The following is a 23,085-nucleotide window of genomic DNA, read 5'->3' as shown; positions in this document are numbered from 1 at the left end:
GGTCCCCTCTTCTCCCGCCTCAGGGTGTTGTATAAGAGAAATTAATTTCGGTGGGTGAATGTGCGTGTGAATAACTTTTGGTCCTTCAGCTATGCTTACTGTGAAACACTAACCTTTAGGCTCATTCTCCGGTACTGTAGCACCATCTCAGCAGATACATGACTAGAAACATGGATCGGTAACAGTAGAACAGTGTCTAAAGTCCAGATTGCAGATATTGCCAGAGCGGGGAAATACGAGTTTGCACTCTCTTGCCCTTGTGATCTTGGCACTGCTCAGGGATCTCTTGCCTAGTACTAAAGTTCTCAAATACTACTCTTGCCTTTTGCACAGATGTGATACATTATTAGTATACTTCATCTGACTTGGGGAGCAGAAAGACTGTGAGAAGCCTGCTGCCTTTTCTCCATTGCATTCACGTTACACTGCACCTTCTAGAAGCTGCGGGTTTTTTGCTGCATCTGTAATACTGTACTCCTTTATGCTTTTAATAGATTACAATTTCTATTTCAAATGTTGCCAAATTAGGTGGATAATATATGTCCTTACTAACAATGCAAATAAAATATTGCCTGTTTTTTCTATGGCATTTTTGGCCATAGATTTTAAAGTATATAAAAAATATATTTCTGGTTTATATTTTACTCTGTTACTGTTTTATTCTGGAAGATCTGATCTTTCACTAGAAGAAATATCTGCCTATTTGAGTACATACTGTAAATCACTGGTCCTTTAGAAATGTTACTGTAAAATAACTGTTTCTACTGAAAGAACCTACTGAGGTTTGCAATCTCGGTGCAGGATCCTAGTGGAGTCGGTGTGGTTAGCCAAAGAACTGCCTGGCGAAGGTGCAGGGTTCACTCTGTCCTGAAGTAAAAACAAGTAATGCCTTGTCTCATTGCTAATTTGCACAGATGTCTCAATTTTGAACACATCCTGTTTTCCATGGAAGCCTAGGCAAAGCAAAAAGAAGCTCGGAGAGCTCTCACTGCTGAGTCAGTCTTATCTATCCCATCACCTTCAAAAACCCTGTCTGTCTCCTCAGGTCTCGGCATAGCCATAAATGCATACATTTATACCACTAAGAACATAATCTGGTCCCTCTGTATGTGCCTGTTGCTCTCCTGGCAAGGCCAAATCAACTTCAGATCATTTACATGGTCCCCAAAGGCTGTTGGTATGGTAAGCGTGCTTAGTGTGTGCCCAACAAACAAGGAATGGATTTTCTAAACACAGTGGTGGTCGCTGTGTGCAAGGCCACGTTTGGGAGAAGGAGCTCCCTTCGCATGTTGCTGTATGTAGGGGTAGTCAGTAGTTCATTAGAGTCAGCAAATACCTCCTTGTTTGCTAAGAATGAGGGCAGGAGCTTCAGAGCCTTCCTGGGCTGGGGCATTCAGGCACATGTGTATCAGGAGAGTGCTGCGTCCGGTGGGTTATAAAGAAACGTGGGGATCTAATTATCCACCTGTGACTATGCTAGTTTGCCAAGGAGCTTGAAAGGTAATATTTTCAGGTCTGGTAATCATGACCCTTTCCTGGGAGGAGAAAGGTCTGGGCTGTAGTCTATGATTCGCAAACTGTTTCAAATGCCTGAACAGTCCTCGGAGTAGGCAGTGGACCCCAGTCTCTTTCCTCTTAGCAAACAGGGATGTGGGTCTTGAATTCTCTCTTGCAGAATGACACAACTTCCCCAGAAAGGATGACAAGGGCTGCTTTTGTTTCCCTCTCACCTACACTCTGGTGGGGAGGGCACTACTGGTGGGGAAAAATGCAGGGCTCAAAGTCACTGCAACAAAAAGGGCAGGAAGCTTGGGTCTCCCCTCTCCTTACAGAATAAATACTGAATTACTGTGTGGGGTTTTCTTTGTTTTTCTGTTCAAACAGACCCATCATTTACCAGTATGTAGAATTTTTTACGACACTGCACAGAGGCAATAAAGTTATGTAAAGCTTCAGGGCGTACCTTTAAACCTCCTGAAGCACACTGCTTGGGAAACACAGCCCTGGGCTGCTGCAAAGCAGGTGAGGCCAGTCCACTGCTGGCCAGGTTTTTAAATAGAAGTGTGAGTTCTGTTCCATTTTTTTGAAGGCTCAATGTAGGCTGTGAATCCTTTTGTCGTGCATGGTCAGTAACTTAAATAACACAAGGAATGGGATTTCGGGCATAAGTGTTGTGCATTGCAGCCTGGGTTGGAAGTCTCCCTATAGGGTCTATCTCAGTGTTCATTTTTTTTCAGGTAAGTTCCTATGTGTGTTTCTTTGGAACGAAAATTGAGAGAGCTACTGGTAGGACCTATGAGTCACTGTTCCATTCATCCAGGATTTTACATTTTAAAGATTGTCATTTGCTTAATAATGTAACTAAGTAATGTATACTTCTGAGAGCACTGCTCACTTACACATCCTGCTGGGAGATCATCTTTTCAGACCCTGATATTAAACAGCCTGAACTGTAACTCATGGAAGCATCCATGTCTGAGAAAGGTGATTATCATAATTCATACACACCTGCTTGAGGAGAACAGGCATTTCTAGAGATATTTGTACATTTTAGGCTATAGATACACATAGGACAGATTTAATAACCTAGTCAATAACCTAGTCTTAGGAGATGGACTCCAAAATGTATATAAAATCAAAAGATACTCAAGTTTTGACAATACATTTCCCTAGGTACTTAAAGGTACCTCTTCTGCCTCAGTCTAATCTGGCCTGAGCAGTTCGGTTGCCTGCCTCTAGATCTAAACTTCTTCTGGTCCTGACGATGAGCAATCTCATTGCTGTATGCTCTCATAGACCTGACCTTTAGTGTGTGCTCAGGGAAAGGCTAATGCCAGCGGGATCAAGCGGCGTGTAATCCAAAGATTTAAGACTGCTTCATTCAGAAAACTTGTCCAAGGAAAGTGGTAATGTCTTTTAATGTAACAGCTCACATTACAGTACCAGTGTGAGATCGGATCTTACGTTCTCCTCTCAGCATGGCAAATAGAGGAGTGGGCTCGGCACCTTACCTCCACCTTTCCAGGAACCATGGAGTGAAGGGTGATGTGAATGCCAAAGGTGGGTGGAGGGGGCACTCTTCACCTCTCGTGTACAAACTGTTCCATTATGCAAAAGAGAAATAATGATTTATGAAGGATTTGGGGGATGAGGAGAATGGGATGGAAGAAAAGGAAGAGCAAGTGAGTGCATGACTGTGCAATCTACCTGCCAGCACCCTGATGTTGGAGGTGAGGACAAAAGCCAGCAAGGAACTCTGGATATGAAAGACATTTTGTATCATATCTAGGGAGTGTCTAATGTCAGACTCATGTCCCACCAGATTTAGCTGATCATTAACTAAACGCAGCTGTGTTTGTGTAATCAGTTTATGACAATGACACCTGATACAGATTAAACAACCACCATTGTCTATCAAGCCTTTCTTTAACTTTTGACACAGCACACCCAGGAGGCAACACCACGTGTAACCGGGAAATCTGAGCTACTCGGCAACCATCCCAGGTTGAGGCACAAAAGTGCCCAGAAGACTTGCCCACAGACCAGTTGGATCAGTATTTGAATCAGTGCTTTGTGTTTTACAATGCTAAAAGGAAGGAAGGAGACGCAGCTAAAGGGATTACACAGGGACATGTGGGATTGGGCATGCGTGTTCCTCTGGAAAAGGCTCCAACAGCTGAGTGCCAGAGCTCCTACATGTGCTCAGAGCCAACCATAACAGTTAACTGCGCAGAACCACGGTTACGAGCTGTTATGAGAGACATTTTCCACTTGGCACATCCCTAGTTACGCCCTCTCCTCACCTCCACCTTTCCAGCTCACCAGAACTTTGACTTTGCTGTTTGGTCAGTCAGTTTGCCCAAACAGCTTATGATCAATCTAATACAATATTTTTATTAGTGACAACCAGCACCCCAAACTGCAATTATTGGTAAAACTTGTCCCTAAATGCAGTGAGTTTCTGGCCAGGGTCAATGTGCCTGTTTGTATAGGGCCCAGAACATCTGGACAATAATTTCAGCTGGACGTGTGGACAATATTGCAATATAAATAAAAGCCAAAAGCAATGCAGGATTAAAACAACATTTAAAAATCAGAGGAAGGCCACCCTGAAAACTCTGATGAGAATGTCCTCTCAAACTCTGTTTGAGTTGTGTTCCTGCACAACAATGTTCTGTTTTCCAGTATATGACCTTCCTCTAATTAGATTATTTAAATCCCTCAGTATACACAGAAATTATTCACACTTCCTGCCAGGCATGATTACATTTGGAGGCCTTATCTATTATTTAGTAAATACCTTTTTTTTTTTCCCTTCCCTCTTCTGATGTTCTTCTGGAAACCACACACATTACACCAGACATCAAAGCTGTTCCTTCAGAAGCAGTGCTGTGGGCAGCGGCACTGCTTTTCTGAACACGGAGCATACCACATCTCCCAACAGGAGAGCCATTTCAGGCATAACAGCCATTTCACTAAAACAATAAGGAAGCCTTACATGCTAAAATGAATACAATGGAAGTAAGAACAGCCAGACAAGGCACTGCTTTTCATCAGAGCCCTGTTGGAGAGAAACAATCTCATAGCACGTGTTCTTTGAAGGGCTTTACTCAGCTTAGTTGCCCCATTGCATTAACAGTTGTTCACGTATACTAAGGTGAAGATTTGCTCCACTGTTATAGAATAGCTAAAAGCAAATTTGGCTTAATTATTATATTTAACTATAAATTGCCTGCTATGGGAGTTGGCAATAATTTTGGTACAAGATCAAGTAACATAGGTTCAAGTATTGTTGTATGAAAATAGACAAATCTTCAGCTGACATTGATGAGTGTAACTCCCTGGAAGCCAGCAAGAGTTGTGCTGTTTTACAAGTGAGGATGTGGTTCACCATGGGACAGTCAGCTTCTTCCCACACCGCCAGGTCCACGTCTCTGCAGTGAATTGCATTGCGGGCTGTTGGCTGGTACTGAACAAGTAAGGGCAGAAGGAGAAAAGAATGTAAGTTGTCCATTTTCGCAAGGAACCCACTTAATGTTCATGGAATACTTTGCTGCAACGATTTGATGTATTCCTCCCAGACATCTTAGATAGGTTACAATTCTTTTTCAGGCTTTGGGGCAGAGTAATCTTCTCCATTTACCCGCTGGCTCTTGAACAGCCAGGCCTCATGCACATCTAGTCAGCACAGTTAATTTAAATTTGTGGTAATCTCCTTTCTGCATCACTTTTCATAAAAGGCATGTGTATCCTTGGCAAACACGTTAACAAGTGTACTTGTAAGTAAAGTTTAACTTTAGTTTTAGAGGTTACTGATAACCTCACGTTCAAGTAAAAGGGTAAATCTTGATAAGCAGACATTAATAATCTCTGATAAAGATCATACCATTTCTAAATTGACTCAAATGCCTAAAGCACTTGTTATTAAATTATTATTTTATTATTATTACTAAAAAGAAATACAGATTTTGTTTCTGATTCTCTGGTATTTATTACCACTACCTCTGGATAGCTGTATATTATTTTAAACCCTAATACTGCTCTGGCGTTTTCTTTTTTTTTCCTTAGATGAACACAGGAATCTCTAACGTGGGATCTGAGCTGCTGCTGAGGCAGTACTCAGCATTTCATGCTCAGCTGCCGGAGGAAGAAGACTGCTGCACACCATGGGAACAGTGAGGAAGCAGCAGGTCTCTACTACTTCTGCATGCTGCCTCAGATCCACTGGAGCATCTTCCTTCCTCAGAGCAGTTTTGTATCCAAGGGAGATGTACAAACTTTGGAGTCACTGCCAAGAACCGAGACTAGAAAATAGATTGCAAATCCCAGAGTAGCAGGATTTGATCTAAAATGAAGAAACATAACTGGCATACTTGGCCTCTGTCATTACTTTTCTTACTATAGTATCTCTGACTTCCTAGGTTATATAACTACTTTGAAGAGCAAAAGGCAGAGATGTCCGTGTTGGTCATCAAAGTATCTTAAACCTTGGAAACCACTTATAATTCATTCTGACTTGCTTGAGACACATATAGAAGGCAAGTGTCCATTAGAAAAATTAGAATTTACATTTTTAAAGTTACCCAGATGACATGCTATTTGTAGTGATACTTATTTTTAGATTATTTCAAATTACCTTAGAAACTGATAGGTTGGTGCAGTCTTCCATTTTATACAAAGACTAACAGACAAAGACAAAAGGTTAGTAACGATTGCTATTTATTTTGTTAAGTCAATAAAAAGTGCATAGTACAAGCCCTTTATCCCAATCCAAGTACTCAGTAAAAGATTACTAGGAAACTGCAAATGGCACAGATGATTTTTCATTTGGCATAATTCAGACATTTTAAACCACCAATTTACATTAGGTACATCACATCACTCTTCCCTTTTCAATCGTGAACACTACAAGGCTAAGTGATCTGCAGACAATACATGAATACATATGATTTCTCATTTGAGTATAATAATTGTGTTAAGCAGACTCTAAAAATACTATTGTTTTAACAAAGTTCTAAGCTAAGGTATAATTGTAAACTTCCCTCCATGTTTCTCAAGTTGCTAAAAACTGCATCTCTTACTGACTGATCTTAAAACCCTCATTACAGAATTAATCATATCCTGAAGCATCACATACCACTAATCTGTCCCACATGTCTTCTCAAAATTTACCATAAACATCTGTAACCATGATACAATTATTTCATTGCAAACTGTATCACTAACGGCCAGATTTCTGCCACCCTTACTAAAGCTGCTACTAGTACATTATCTCAGAGTAGTCCCACAAACTTCAGTGCAACTACTTGATGAGTAAGGCACTATTTAACATGAATAAGAGTGGCAAAATACAGTCTTGTAATTACTTACTTTTTTTTAAAATTAAGAGTGGTGATCTGAAGATTATATCTTGGAGAGGGTATCTGAATTTAAAAGGCATACATTTTGACATGGGATAGTGGCCTGGCTCTTTAGTAAAACATTTTACAATAAAGTATTTCCAATTTTTCTTTTACATAGAAAATTTAAAATAGCAATTTACATGAGGAAAGCATACAGGTATAAAATCACTGGGACAATTACTTAGAGGAACTTCAAGCAAACACAGTTCATTTCAATGTAAAACACAACATTACTCTGAACAAAAAGATCATTTGCCAAGACTGTTAGAGCTGAGTGCATATGGTGAGTTTTATAAGTACACACACAGACATTTAAGTAAAGCGAGGCTGATCCTCACAAGTGAGGAGTATCTGCTGTAAATCTCACCATTTTGCACTAGAATACATTAGGATGAGGAGTGGTGCTCTGTCTGAAATTAAGCCTGTTTCAGTCGGCTTTTTGATCAATTGGAAGCCTGTTTTATGCATCCAATAATGAAAAACTCTGGCCAAAAATCCTCAGAGAAAAAGTCAGTGTAGGAGAGTATATGTATTTCAAAATGATGCTGTATTACTTGCTCTATTCAAAACAGTATCCCAAATACAAATGTACACGGAAGGCAAAAAGCAAGCACAGTCGGATTGCTTGTCCCAGTGACATCTCTACACAGTATTTGTGGCCTGCACAGCATTAGACGTAACGGGTCAAATTCTCTCAGCTTCTCTGCTGCAGCTCCATTGCTTTACATGGCCCTGCACTGATGTCACTGAGAGCACCTGGCCCAATCTTCTTCATTTTTTAAAAAAAATTTTTTACACATGCTCCTATGCTTGGGAGCACACTATTCCACAGAAATTCCAAGGGCAATTACATCAAATCACAGAAGCCTTTCTTCAGGTCTATGCTGTACTTTACAAGGAGGCTTAGCTGGCCCGCCATTTACCCTGAGGAGGAAAACCCTGCATTTGTCAACCATGGGATCTGATGTGAGATTTTTGTTAAAGCCCCTTAATACAAACCTTTATGCATCTTAGCAGTTAGTCCCTTCAGCTCCATAACCAAAAGTCCTCATAAAATAATGGTTTGTAGAGTAAGGCTTTGAATTCCCATATATCTGTTCTACTGACCTTTACAGAAAGAAGCTTCGTGTTGGTAACATAAAAATGTTCTTTACATCATTCTCATCAATTTTTCAAATTGATCAAGAAAAATATACAGTGTCACTTCTCTGTACATCTTTAAAATGTTCTTAAATTAATGTACATAAAAAAGTAATTCCCATTTGCTACAATGGGAGATGTGCACAGGTATGTGCACAGCCACACATATGCACACGTAAACACACCACACATACACACAAATATCAGAGGGAAAAGACCTGCCATATGTAGTCACCTGCAAGTTTGTTATTCTGCAATTACAACAGTAGATAAGGATGAAATAAGGAAGAAATATTTTACGCTTAGGGTGGTGAAATACTGGAACAGGTTGCCCAGGGCGGTGGTAGATGCCCCATCCCAGGAAACATTCAAGGTCAGGTTGGATGGGGGTCTGGGCAACCTGATCTAGTGGAAGATGTCCCTGCTTACTGCAGGGGGGTTGGACTAGATGACCTCCATGGTCCCTTCCAACCCAAACTATTCTATGATTCTATGAAATGTTAAGAATTGCTGATAATATACAGGTGAAAAAGCCTGAATATCCAGTATAAGTTGTGTACCAAACGTTGGTAACCGCAATAACCTCTTGGTATAATTTCATCCTGTCCAATATATATTACGTCATGGCTAAAAACTTGTTAAGATACTGATTTATTAAAAGACTATACCAGGACAGAAAACTCTACCAAGTTCTCCTCACTAAATTTGTCTTTCATAAAGTCTACAAGTAAACAAATCAGGTTTTGGAATACATATTTTTGGACAACATAGTGAATAAGATATATTATTTATTAACGAATAAGATTAAATTAACTTATTTTTTGGTGGTACACACTTTTGTGTAAAGTTCCAATACATATGTCAAAGCTTTGACAGTGACAATGATCACATTCACTTCTTTGCGCGCACACATACACACACACAGAGCATAATTCTAGTGGACAATTCGTGTTTTTGCCAACAACCCTGAAATCTATGTTAGTGGTCCAAAGACCAGACTAAAAGCTGCTCTGAGCCCAGGGCAAACATAAAATAATTTCAATTTTTCACCACATAACTAAGCTAATAGTTGCAACCATAATATAACTCTCAAAAGCATACTGGAGAAAAAATATGGATTAATTTGAAGAAAGGTCAGTAACCTTCCATTATTATAGATGCACAGGGATTTTATTTTCCTTTCAATGCATATCAGAAATCACTGCAAAGAATTTAAGATCCTTGTAACAGAAAGAGACTGAGTGGAATGTCCACAGTAACGGTAACAACCAAAAAACCCCTGCAATGCCTTATCATTATTCAAATTACAATTGAATTGTAATAACATACAAAGCAAAAATTAACTTAAAATCGAAGTCGTTAAAAGCAGCTCATGAAGATAACTGCTGAATGATAATTCTGCTCTATAAATGAGAAAGGAAAACAGTATTGAATGGGGTTTACGAGTAATCTGGTCACTTCGTTCATTTGGTCGTGCAAGGTTTTAGCCGTTGAACTTTTCCAATACTGAACACTCTAGTCCACTGGTGGGGCTGGTGGTTCTTGTCCCTAGGGGGAAGGAAGGAGGAAAAGAAAGAAAAAAAAAAACACGTACAGGATTAGAAACAGTGCTTTACACAGGAGGATTTATCAATAAAAGAAGAACGCAAAAGAGCTACGTTGTGCTTTCTTTTAAGGTCCTTCAGTATCTCTTTCAATATTCACAGTAAATGAGCATCAAAGATCAATACTGTCTCCTGCATTGATAGGGATTTTTCCATGACCCCCTATCTAGGACAAAGATCACCTTCCTAGCTTCATGCTGCAATTTTGGTTACTGACTTCTCTTACAGCTGTGATTTTCTCCTTGTACGTAAGAAGGCAGGAGGCAGCTGCAACCAGGGACTGCCAGTGTCCAGAGGACATGACCCACATTTGGTCACCTGTGCCTTCTCCATCCATGGCAGACCTCACAGCTACTCTTTGTCATTCTACTCTGACTTTGGTTTTATTAATTTTAATTGTTAATGGAATTCCAAGAAAATACAAGGAAAAAAAATGTCAGGAAAAAATGACTGTAAGATAGTCTGTATTAAAATGAAGTGCATTTAAGCTATTGTAGAGTCTCTCTGTGGGGCACTTGAAGATGCACTTACATTATGTTGGCTGGTTGGCTTTCCAGCTGTGTTGGATCCTCTCAGATTTCTAGGTCTTAGTAAGAACAAGACAAGTGCAATCACCACCCAGGCCATCATTATCATGGCAAAGCTGATTCCATTGTCACTGGAGGAGTTTGGTCCTGGCACTACAGACAAGGAAAACTCAAGTTATAATACAGAGTGACAGCAGAGTTCTTTCCCCAGAATGAAAACAAAAATGCAACATAAGCACCAGAAAAAACCTGAAATATTTTTCAGTTGAGTTTTCTGATTAGTCCTTCCTTTGGGCTTTGAGACAAGTAATTCTTGGTTACTGTTACACTGGTTTTTTTATCATGTTTCTTATCCCTTTGAAAAGAAAATCTATTTCATAAAATTTCATTGGAATTCTCAGAATTACCATGAATATTTCTTAGTTCGTATTAACTCCTAATGAACTGGAGATGGTAAACACACACTTTGTATTTAAGAAATCAAACTGGATGCAAAATATATTTAAGTGGGAAAAACACCCATCTGTATGTTGGTGTTTGTTTTTTGCCTCAAACAAGTAAAATAATAAGACTAAAGAGATGAAAGCTTAAACTCTGCTGTATAAACCCCACACAGAGAACATGCTAATTCTAGCAAGAAGGTAGCAAACTAATGGTTGTAATTTTGTTGGCTACTCTAAGTTATTTATTGAGAGTTTGTTTGAACAAGTGTCAGTGTCAACATGCCAGATCTCCATGACTGATCATCCAGGTCATGTGGTATTCCTGATAGTATCAAGGAAAATGTATCCGTCAGGTTGGAAAAAAATGCTAAGAGCATACATGAAAAAGTGAAGCCCAGGAATACAATATAAAAAATTTACACCTAATTTCTGTATAGAATGGCTGATACATCACAACATGGAAATAAAATGTAGAACATCCCCTCAGATTGGAGATGGCTGGTTAGTCTTTTTGGATCAATAAACTCTTGCAAATACCTGCACATTTAAAACTGCATTAGATCTGTCTGAGCTGGAGTCAGCATCCCCACAGCACCCTCCCAGTGCTGAGTGTCCCCCTGGCAGCCAGCAGGGGGTGTGTCACACACCTTGGGGGGGGGCGGAGCCGGGAGAGCTGCCCCGGATGGGCTGTTCCAGACCATGTGACCTCAGCTCAGCCAGAACAGCCAAGGGCAGGGAGGAGGAGGGGGCATTGGTTACTGTGTTTGTCTCCAGGAGCAGCTGCTGCACACACTGAAGCTCTGCTTTCCTGGGAAGTGGCTGGACACCACTTGCTGATAGGAAGTAGAGAATAACATCTTTGTTTTCCTTTTGTTTCTGTTCACAGTCTTGGCCTTTGCTTTAATTAAACTGCTTTTATCTTGACCCATGAGTTTTCCATCTTATTCTCCCCCTTTATTTTGCTGAAGGGGGAGTGATAGAGGGGCCTGGTGGGCACCTGGCATCCAGCCAACGTTAACCCACCACAAAAACCAATAACTTTTCTCCTCTGAAACATAATTTCAACTAATCAAACTGTAAGTAATGTTGTCAGCTGAAGTGTAAACCAATGCATAGTTAATTATCTATGGTACTTACATGGCTCCACTTATAGTAGTATCTAAAGACCTAATATCTTTATTAATGATCTAGATGATAAATTAATACAGAGAAATTAATATGAAGCTATAACGAATAACCTTCATAAAGAGAAGAGCTGTTCTATTTTATTACTCAAGTTGAAAACTTTAACATCTAGGGAAATTCCAGAGAGACACTCGTGTCTGTCAGATTTTTCAGTTGTCTCAATTTATTTGGATAATCTCATTATGTAGTCAAGTGTGGATATTTGCTAGATAACTTATGCCCAGTGAACTCCTGGAGTAATTTCTTTGAAGGTTAATGCTGATACCAAAGAACTGCCCTCATCACTGTCACATTGGGTAGCATTTTTAACAGAGGCTTGTCTATGAAAGTGGTTTATTCATAGAACAGCTAAGACAACAGCAGAGGGGCACTGTGGGGAAGCTTACAGCTATGCCATTCACAACACTGCTGTTCTCTGAATAAGACTTCATGAGTCAGGGCCATTGGACTAACATCCTTTACAGACACTACATGCACTCAAAAATGTCAAAGAAGGAAAAAACATGTATCATAGCATCTCACAGCACAAACACCACCATTAACACTTAAGAGCAAACAAAACTGTCATCACTTTTGCCTTTTAAATGTTCAAAATACATTTAAAAACTCGAGGAGTTGCTAATGGAGAGGAATTTTATGATTAGTAGTATATACAATTACAAGTGACAATTCTTTTGGAGATTTGAGTGAATAAATAGTGCTGTATATGAGGAAAAGGTACAGGGCAAAGAAAATAAATGAGAATGCTACAGCTTTTAATTCATTAAACTCTAACACACAGTTGATTTAGAAAACATGGTATTGTGGAGGTAAGAGTTTAGACTTGCAATTGTGTTAAGGGAATATATTCTTGTTATCAATATCCTACATAAATATTTTACATCTTAGATGACCTTTATATATGCAATCCAGGAAACTAGCATATAATTTGGCAGGAACAGAACAACTGCATTATTTTGGGGCTTCCAGACAACATTAATAGCCACCCTGAGACTACCTTCTGCAGCACGTAAGACAGCCTTAGGTACCTGCTTTGGCACATATCTTCAGTAGAACACTGAAAATTCCGATCACCTGTTACACTGGATTCCCCATACAATGCAGAGAAATAGGCACTAGTCAGGCTGCCTTCTGGAATTTTTGCTGAATCATAGTGCACTTAGGTGCACTATGGTTAAACAAGAACTGGGGTTAAGTAAATGCTGCTACGTCAGCTCATGCTACAGGTCAAGGAAGGGAGCAGAAGGAATCACAGAGGGAAACCACAGGCGTTCGTGCAAGACACAATTTCTTCCAGCCTCTGCTGTAACAGAGTTTAGATGGAACCAAACGCGCTGAAACATGTTCTAAAGTAAGTTAAGCATGACAACAGCTGATCTAACACAGCTTGGCCCTGTACTACCTACTCAAAGCATGCCAGATACTAAAACAGCACTGTTTACACTATTCAACCCACATCTCTCACGAATGACCATGTGTTTTAATAAGGATGTGAGATATTTCAGAATCTGTTACTTTTATCTCTTACCATAAGGAGATGAGGATAAGCAAAATCTCACGTAGCTGGGGTGAATCACACTTTTCAAAGCTTTGCATCACAAATCAGGAGAACAGACAAGAAGCTGTTTCAGCTACTGGGAGCAATAATATGTAGAAGACAACAACCTTTTGCTACAAAGTCTTCTATCACTGAGATCACAAAATAATCAGGTAAGACCAGCTTATGGATAAAGAACAGTTGAGTGAAGCTGAAACCAAGCAGTACGGAATTTATGCTGATGGCCAGAACAAAAAAATCTTATTTGTAAGAGTTCACAGCCACAGTGCTTTTACCTATAATTGATATTTTTGCAGGTAATTTAGAAGTGTTTTTTTGATTCCTTGAAGAATAAAGGTTACCCTATAAGTGCACCTGTGGATGATACTTTGTAACATTTCCAGATGGACAGAAGATTGTCCTGTTTTGACCTCACAGATGAATATCCCTGCCACCACCCATTTTGATGGATGGACCTGCCTGGGAGACACCAACCAGTACAGAATGTAGCAGTACACATTCCTGTGTCAGTGAGTGAAATGAAACCTACAGTCTCTAACCTGCCTTTCCACACAACACTGAATCTAGCTCAAGGTCTTTATCTTCAGAGCATCTGGTCCCTGGTCCCCTGGGCTCAGCATACCTATATATCCATGCGGTTCCGAATGAAGCCTGTCAGCACTTCTGCCCCTCTAGGTTACCCGGAATTTTTTTTACAGAATTATCTCTGTGCAGGAGAAAGCTTTATGACGGGCTGGTCTGAGGCTGTGGGATGAAATCCCATGGGAGCTAATGACTGCAATGAATCCTATCTGTTGCTCCACAAGTGAGATACAGTTCTTTGGCTTGCTTTCTCATATAGAAACAGAGACTAGGCCAAATAAACTAGTCTTCTCTCAGAGAGAAATGGGAAGGGAAAAAAACCACAAACCTTCTGTGACAGATGTTTGCCACATAGATGGCAGTCACAGGTACTAAAATGATGAGTTTGGTAAAAATAATATCTAAAGATTAAGTTCAACCACTTCCTGATTGTGCAACTGAAATCTCAAGAATACAATATTAAAAGTAATAAATACCCTTGTTAAATACTCCTTACATGAACTTAGTTCTCCTCTTAGAAGTGCTATTCTTCATTCAGAGTGAGGCTGTACTCTAAGGAAAAAGAGGAAAGACTGCATTTCTTTTACTGTAAAAAGTATATTCCACATGGGGCTTTTTGTCTGCCCTCTCATAGTAGAAATAACTCCTTCTGGATTTTCAGTTTTTTACTGTTTAACATCTTCATGTGGGAAGGCAAAAGCATGCTCTCTGACTTGTGGCCTCTTCTTTTCATGGTGTTTTATGCCTTGCCTGTTCTGTAAAAGAAAGGTAGGAAACCGTATGAAGAGAGGTACCTTACAGATGAACCATCAGGGAACACAAAGATCCTGTGAGACCTTCATCAGATAATCCCTGCAAGCTGACACTCTCAAAGGCAAGGGATAAGGAAACTGAAGAAAGCCAAAAAGGACTTGAGCGGAGGAAGGGAGAAGGGAATTACCGAAAAAGGGAGGGAAGAATTGGCAGACATTTCATGCAGTTAGGTTAGGCTGCTGTGACTCCCTTAGACCTTAGTCAAGATGAATCACAGATATGCATTAATTTTAAAATACATAAAAATTTGTCAGTAGGGTAGACAACATTTGAGACAGTCATCTCTGACCATATTACAAGCCAGGAGACCACTGAGAATAGTGTTGAAAATACAAATATGGTAAATCCAGGTCACAACATCTGGGAATTGTTAGAACACTGAGAAAAAACTCAGGCGGTGGCCCCTCATTTCCTTTGACATGGAAGGCTGACTATGAAGGGCCATGAGCCATCAGAGCAGCTCAGTACCAGCTGTGATCCACCCTGGGCTGGATGAACTGCTGATGTTGCAACTGGAGCACACTTCAGAGAAATCTTCCCGTGCTCCACTTGCATTAGACAGAATTCAGAAAAGAATTATCACTCTTATTCCTCATTTCAAGGGAAAGTGTAAGATCTTCTGATTTACTGAGCATAAACAATCCCAACAGAATATTAAGTGGGTTGCATACTCAAAACTTGCAGCCTTTTTTCACCAAGGCACCCACTGAAGTGGAGGGAACAGTCATCATACTCTGATACAGGCCTTATCGTCATAGCAGATACTCAGAATCAGCAGAGGAACAGGAGAGTGCCCAAATGCTCTCTGAACTGGTGCTCATATCCTCCTTGATGTTGGAGCACAAATCCAAAACCACTGGTCCTGACCCTGGCAGGAAACTCTCTGCAGGGCAGTCACTACAATATAATGGTGCCAACAACCATAAACAGAACTTTAAAGCTAATTACAGAAAAACGTGAATGAGGAAGCCTTGGTGCTACTGCTTTGATCTGGCTCCAAAAATCTAAAAAATATCTGAAATCAAGATATAAGTTGAAAAAAACCAAAATGTGCTCAGGAAGAAACAACGCAGGGTGTTTCTGAAGAACTTCCAGCTGGTAGCAACAGCGTAACACATGATGCTGCTGTGACACTGGCTGAACCACAGCCCTGACGTTTCCCAAAACAAAACCACATACATCTCATCAGTTATTGCACAACCTTACAACTTAAGAATCTGTGTATGACAACATTCCCAGCTGCTCTTCCAGAAGGGAGACCAAATCCTGGGAATGAGCAAACGGGTGGGAGTGAAACAAGCTTCTTCATATTGAGGTCCTGAAATGAGGAATCAAAGTCAGCAACTAACAGGAAATGGTGCTGTGGGACCTGGGTAAGACAAGACCCACCTCAAAATAAGGTCATCCCGGTACAGCTCATCAGAACAGGATGAAGCAATGGACAGGAAACTGGCCCAGAATTGTTTTAATCTGTCTCTGAAAACATCTCTAGAAGCTTCCCCAGGCTCAAACTGTTTGGTTTTGCCTTTGACTCCTGGGAGCCTTACAGAGCTCATGTTGGCTCAAGCACAGAATCACAGAAGCATCACAAAATAATCTGACAAATAGGCAGTCAGTGTCATTGCATCAGCAGAAAAATACCTTTGCTGGAGCTAAATTTAAGGCAATATAATAACGTAGGAAAGGATTTACTCTATAATTTTTGCTTTGGTTTTTGAAACAAACCACTGGTTTGGAACAATTACTGCCAAATTGCTTGCATCTGCACAGACAGTTATTGCAAAGATCTCTTTCAGGATGGAAAGCTATTTGCTGCAAACCGTTCACAGCCCCACTGTACTATAGCTTGGTACTTGAAAGCTATCCCACAAGCTTTGTGCACACACATAACAGGACTTACTCATTTATACAGTCTTTAGCCTAAGAGCTTCATAAATAGTGATGAGCCAAGACTCCCAAGGCCTGCATGAGAATGACCTACTATCATTTGGTTTTGACTGCGGACTAAAGCTCAGAAAGCTGCACAGCCTGTCTGTGCCTACTTCTAGAGAATATTCTGTTTCCTCTCACCTGTCTCCTTCCCTCCCCTACATGCTTGTGATTTAAAAAAAACCAAACAAACCACACACAGAAGCCTAAGGTGTGGGAGACTAAAAAGTCTGCCCTAGGACATGTACATTTGAGAAAGGAGGGGTGCTGGAAGTCACAGACACACAGTGTAACCTGGAGAGCCCATAAAGAGCGAGCAAAACCAGCAGCACTGTTATGGCACATGTGCACCTCACTCTTTTTTTTTTTTTCAGGGGTTATGTGGGAAAGCTCATAGCTTTTCCCTTTCAGCCCAACATGGCAATGAATTTGTGACTGTTTCACACTGGGAGAGCACAGTGCAAGTCCAAGCTAAATGCACATCTCTAAACAAGTTTTACTGGGGAGTGAAGGGGGAGAAACATGAGAGTGAACAAAGGCATGCTCTCTCCCCAGGATCCTGGAAACCATGACTGCACTGCTCCTAGACCTGTAGAAGACACAAGCACCAGCAGCTCTTGCTCCCAGGAACACTGCTCAGGTGCTCCCTGCTCCCTCCAAGCAGCACAGTAGTCCTGATGCAGGCTAATTGAGTGAGTTCATACGCTCAGTTGGTATAGCAATATAGGAAAAACAGATCCACTTCATTTTTATTTATAAGCATTTGCAAAGTTCCCTCTAGATCATGAAGAACGTAAACAGAGAGCTTCAGGGCAAACTTACACACTGTATAACCTCTGCACAGCTATGCTTTCCTGCAAATGCTGTTAACGTTTGACAGTCCTAGTAACCCTCACCATTTGGGAGAGGTTTTTTGATGTATTTCACCGCAAACTTCAAAGAAATGTACACATCAGTCCCCTGCTTCATTAACTACACAGCCACCAAGTCAACAGAAATGCAGTCGAGGTGTATGTCAGGACTAGGGGAAATGGATACAAGTTGAAGGAGGGAAGATTTAGGTTGGATGTTAGGGGGAAGTTCTTTACTAGGAGAGTGGTTAGGCCCTGGAACAGGCTGCCCAGGGAGGTTGTGGATGCCCCGTCCTTGGAGGTGTTCAAGGCCAGGTTGGACGGGGCCCTGGGCAACCTGATCTAGTAAATGTGTATGTTTGGTGGCCCTGCCAGGCAGGGGGGTTGGAACTACATGATCCTTGAGGTCCCTTCCAACCCGGGTGATTCTATGATTCTATGATTCTATGATCAGTCGTGCTGGTGCGGAATCTCCTCTCCCTCACAGTGGAGTAGAGGGTTCACAGTACTGACAGTAAGTCACTCAGCCCCAGCTTCAGGTCTGTGCAGAATATCCACTGGCTAGGCTGCTATGACTGTAATGAGGACAAATAAAGCCCCCTCCAAATTTTCTCCTTAGGGAAAAATTGAAATAATCCTATTTGGAGGCTAACGGTGAGATTCAGTAATGCTTGGGGCCTGATGAATAGTCACACTAGTATACTGATACCTCCAGACTGCTCACCATCACTGTTTCCATACAATGCTTCCAATGTACAAATGTTCATTTGCATCACAGATTCTCAGAGATTACCTCCCCTACATAACAATTTCAGTACTGTAGTGTTTGATTCAATGTAATATATTCCTATAACATTAAATCAACTGCTGCACTTTAAAGACCATTCAGACTATATTTTAATTAGTATTGCTTATTTTACTTCCATGCACCTGATCTTGATAGTTACTCACATTCCTGAAGGCATTCTGTGTCTGTGCAGTACGACTGGGATTGTCTCAGCTGAAACAGAGAAAAACAAAGGCATTACACTTAGCACTGAGACTTGGTCAGCTTTTACTGAAATCAAGATTTAGTATAATGTCAGAGCACAAGTTCAAGATAAGGAAGATTATAACTCATCCTTTACTGCGTTGCACTTGGCTTATTGTGTGTGAAGGATCCCAGGTATGGAGGTAGTTTCTGAACACTATTTACAAAGTACCTTTAAATCACCTGACTAAAGTGTTATTGCTTCCACACAGGTTGCAGCCACTGCATGCCTTTTAAAATTCAGGTTAAAAATCTTTAGTGATACAGACACTGCTACATGCAGATATACTCTCTACACACATTTTGGGATTTATAATGGATAGGTGTTACTATTATTATCTTGATAAAGTAACATGAAAATACGCTGTGATTACATAACAATAAATGATCAGACTGTGGTAATGGTTATGCACAGAGAAGCCAAATTAAAATTTCATATTTAAACTTAGAGATTACTATTTTTTCCTAAGATCTTTTTTAAAAACAGATTTTAATATATATTTTACTGTTTTTTCTCTTTACTGATCAGCAAAATTTAAAACACTTTTATTTTAGCAACTACAATGACTATTTGCATTTACAGACTAGGCAAGCTTGCTAACTGCAAGAAAAGTCAACATTGGCTAACCTGCAAATCAGTATAACTATTTCAGAGATGACAGAGTCAAAAAAGAAAGAAAAACATCACATTCTTTATCAGGCACAGAGAGGTTAATTGGATGTGATTTAATCTGCTTTATTAGGGAAATAGGTTCTATCCTCATCTTAGGTAAACTACACAGATTAATAATAAGTTTTAAAAAGTAAAGAATTGTTACAATGCCTTGGTTAGAATTGACATTTGCTTTTTGACAGGTTTTAAGCCACAGTAGCATCACAAATCCCAACACTTCTTGTCATAACAGGCTAAGCTGTTTATTATCAATGTAAATATACAAATGTATAAGAGAAGAAAAGAGGATGTTCCTTATGAAATAAATATGTCACTAATTTCTACAAACCCAATTTCTCCTTGTATTGGCACAACTGATTTGCTGTACGAAGTCATAATATTATGAAAAGCACATCAAGGAAACAGATAAGCAATCAAGGACAAAGGCATTTGGAAAAGTTTAAGCTCCATCCTTTATCATAATGATTTTCAATGACTGATGCATTTGAGAAATAAAAAAAATGCAATTGGAGATTGATCACATTCATTCTTTCATTAATATATTAAGATCTACTAGCAAATTTACTGAGACTACAAAGAAGTTCCTTAGGAAGTGGTGGGAAGGATGGATTTAACCTTTCAGCTATTTCTATAGTTAAAAACAAAAGCAGGGGAAAATCAACACAAAAACTTCTACTTACCTTATTAAAAAAAAAAAAATTTATCAAACTATGCATGTTTCCTGCCCCTCCTATATAAAAGTAAAAGCTCATTTTATTTTCAAACTTTGGAAGCCATTCTCAAAGGGGAGGTTTTACGTTAGCAATAGTACCAATTTGCAGTATCTGACACAGAGATTCCTGAGCTGGGAAAATTGCTATACCCACATTTTAAAGAGATCAGCAACATAATTATTTTCTGTTTGTATAAGGGTTTAATTCTGGAGGGGGCTTAATTTATAAACCCTATCTGTAAAACACAGTTTACAGGTATTCTTCGACACAGAATGATGTCCAAAATTAAAATGGGTAATAGGTATATGATCACAAACTCTGTACAGGTCAACAAGCATATAGCATCTAGTTATTCTTTGGTCTCCAGGATGGCTCGTACCCATACAGTGTATCTACTTTGCCCATAGATAGGTAACACTGCCTTGGGGCCTTGTAGCCGCAGTATTAGTTATCTCCCATTCTAAGTGTTACACTTCGTCCAAATACAACTTTTTTTTAAACCATGCAACTGATGTTTCTATAAAAGCCATGTCAAAAAATGGTGCATGTACTTTTTGTTGCTGTCAACATCCTGTTCCTTCACCTGTCTATCAGACAGGCTTCCACTGCTACCACACATGCACACACACACAAAAAAGAGCTCTAGCTTTGACTGACATGAAAAACATGTTCAGACTACAGCTATGCCATTCCTGAAGAGCAGTCTCAGGGGTGACCATGATGACACACCATGCTGTGTCATGTACTATCACCTTGACCATTCCTTCAAGAAAATCCTGCACAGTCTGGAAATGCCTTTATATGTAGGAAGCCACCTGATCAAAACACAATAACTATTAAATCCCAGAGATTTTGCATGCCCAGAGAGCACACTCAGATACTGAGTTTTACCCTATGGGCATCCTTGGTGACTTCTCAAGGACAGGACAGGCTCCGAGACCTTAGAATGAAAAGTGCTGCTGGAAACACCAATGATAGAAATATTACAGTAAGCAAGCAGTCTTAAGAAAAATGCCATTAGGAGTTCTCTACAGATCTCTGCTGAAAAAATGCTCTTATATTATATCCTGCCAATGCAGAAAATGGTCTGCTTATGTATGTAGGAAGAATGCAAAGAGGAACCTTTACAAAGCAGAGAGCCACCTGTACTTCACTGGATAATAGGGCTGTGCTTTCCAGAGGGCTTGGCAAAATATTCAATTTTTTTCGTGGGGATTTGAAACTAACTGTACAAAGTAGGTTTAGTAACCTCAGATTATGTTCTGAAACAGTTACAAGAGAGAAGTATGAAAAACTGCATTTTTTATAATTTGTATTAAATTCCTTTAAATTGAAAACAATACACAATCATATAATGATGCAGATTTAAAGAACCGACTTAATAAACCCCCTACACTTCATAGTCTCTGCTACATTCATACCCAGCAATACAAACATTTCTTAGAAATATTTCTCAACTATTCCAGGTAATACAAAAATTTCTTATAAAAACTACTTATGCTGGAGAAGATTTGGTCAGAATAGGACTACTCATAGACTCAAACAGGTTTTAGAAGACATAGATCACATGATAAAAACCACACCCCAATATCTTCTCATGCTCACTACCCCTCCTTACTACAAGCACATGCAAAACCTCAGTAATCCAATGGTAGAAGTTCTAGGAGGGCTCTTTAAGCCAGCAAGCCAGGTAACAAATCTGTTTTTAACAGCTCAGTGACAGGCCGCGTATTGTTCTCTTGGGATGAAACACGGCAAATGACGGAAAACAAGCAGTAGTAAAAGCAGGTTTTTCTCAATTCACTAGTTCCTAGCTCTGTAACCCGATACAAATCTGATCCCTCATGGTCACTCAATTAGTCAAAAGATGAGAAACGATTCTGGCATGTGTATGAAATGCTTACGTAAGTTGAACAGCTGGGAAAGATAATGACTTTTGCTGAAATAAGAATGCTCCTTCTCCCAATTAGGTCTCCGTTGATAACTACACCCTTAGGGGATGTAGCAACTGCTGGAAAAAATTGAATGTGAGACATTTCAATCGTCAGGTAATTGAAAAAAGAGCAATTATCAGGAACTGGAAATAAACAGTCCTTTGTACTCAGATTTTCTATTCCGATGTGGAGGGGAAGTCTGGATGAAAGTTTGTGGAATAATAGTAAAAACTTGAACCAGATCTTCCCTATTCTCAACAAAACCCTCAAAAAGATTTTTCAAATACACTCAATGTTTTTCAGACTGGGAACACTACAGAGTTGATGAGAAAAATCTGAATAGAGAAATAATTCTTAGAATATGGCAACTCTTTTATACTTAAAGGCAATATTATTAAGGGTGGTTTTGGTTTTATTCAAATTTCTGAGATCCTTGTGTTGTCAAAAATGTGAATTTAGTGGAAGATTAGTAGTTGACTGCCTGATCTGACATCTGCTAAAGTCAGCAACAGCTTTTTCATGTTTTTCAGTATATTCTGGAACAGGCCCTTAAAAAGAACACAGAAATTAGCTATGACACATTAGGGCTTTTTCAACAAAAGAAGAGAGTGAAAAATGTTACAAAACTAAATGTTTATAGAAATTATTATTTTCTTCCATTTAAATTAAGAGGATTATATCTGGATTTCAACATTCCCTGTGCAGTTTGTCATCCAAATACAATAAATGGCTTAGTGCATGTGAGCCAAAAAATAAACTAATTTATCTTTTATTGTCCAAAATGAAGTAAACACAAATTGTAAACAGCATGAAAGCTAAAAGAGAGCTAAAGGCTCCAAAATTTTCAGTTTTAGTACAGTTCAAAATTGCAGGCAATACAAGTAAAAATACTAATTATAAATGCAAATTATTTAAAACACAACTGTGAACTTTAAATCCCTCCAGGTACAATTAAAATATTCTATAGTTTAAATTAAAATAACTTCAATTAATAATCCCCAAACCACAAGAACTCTTGGTCAATGTGTATTTGGTTTCTATAAAGGCCCTCACAAGATCTTGGAACTGGGATGCACTAGTGGCTGAATGACAGCAAATTAGTGTCCATTTACTGACATATTTTGAATGTAAACCCAACATAATGCCAAGAAAACAAGAAACTGAGTTACTTCTAGTTGTAAGAGAAAAAAGGGCTTTTCCT

The 23,085-nt window shown here is 39.5% G+C and overlaps 1 protein-coding gene across 1 annotated transcript in view; it reads right to left on the bottom strand.

Annotated features, from left to right (window-relative positions):
* Positions 1-9,557: 9,557 nt before the first annotated feature.
* The window catches only part of SMIM14 (small integral membrane protein 14), a 13,852-nt gene continuing 324 nt past the window's right edge, over positions 9,558-23,085 (bottom strand). Inside the window, exons 2-5 of the mRNA XM_010072996.1 lie at positions 21,855-21,961; positions 18,486-18,534; positions 10,178-10,326; positions 9,558-9,590 (exon numbers count right to left, since the gene is read on the bottom strand). Coding sequence (XP_010071298.1) covers positions 9,558-9,590; positions 10,178-10,326; positions 18,486-18,534; positions 21,855-21,961 — 338 coding nt within the window. The remainder of the gene's footprint in view (positions 9,591-10,177; positions 10,327-18,485; positions 18,535-21,854; positions 21,962-23,085) is intronic.

Source organism: Pterocles gutturalis, unplaced genomic scaffold, assembly GCF_000699245.1.
Source record: "Pterocles gutturalis isolate BGI_N339 unplaced genomic scaffold, ASM69924v1 scaffold49137, whole genome shotgun sequence".
Taxonomy (NCBI): domain Eukaryota; kingdom Metazoa; phylum Chordata; class Aves; order Pterocliformes; family Pteroclidae; genus Pterocles; species Pterocles gutturalis.
This window is presented reverse-complemented; position numbering and strand designations above follow the sequence as displayed.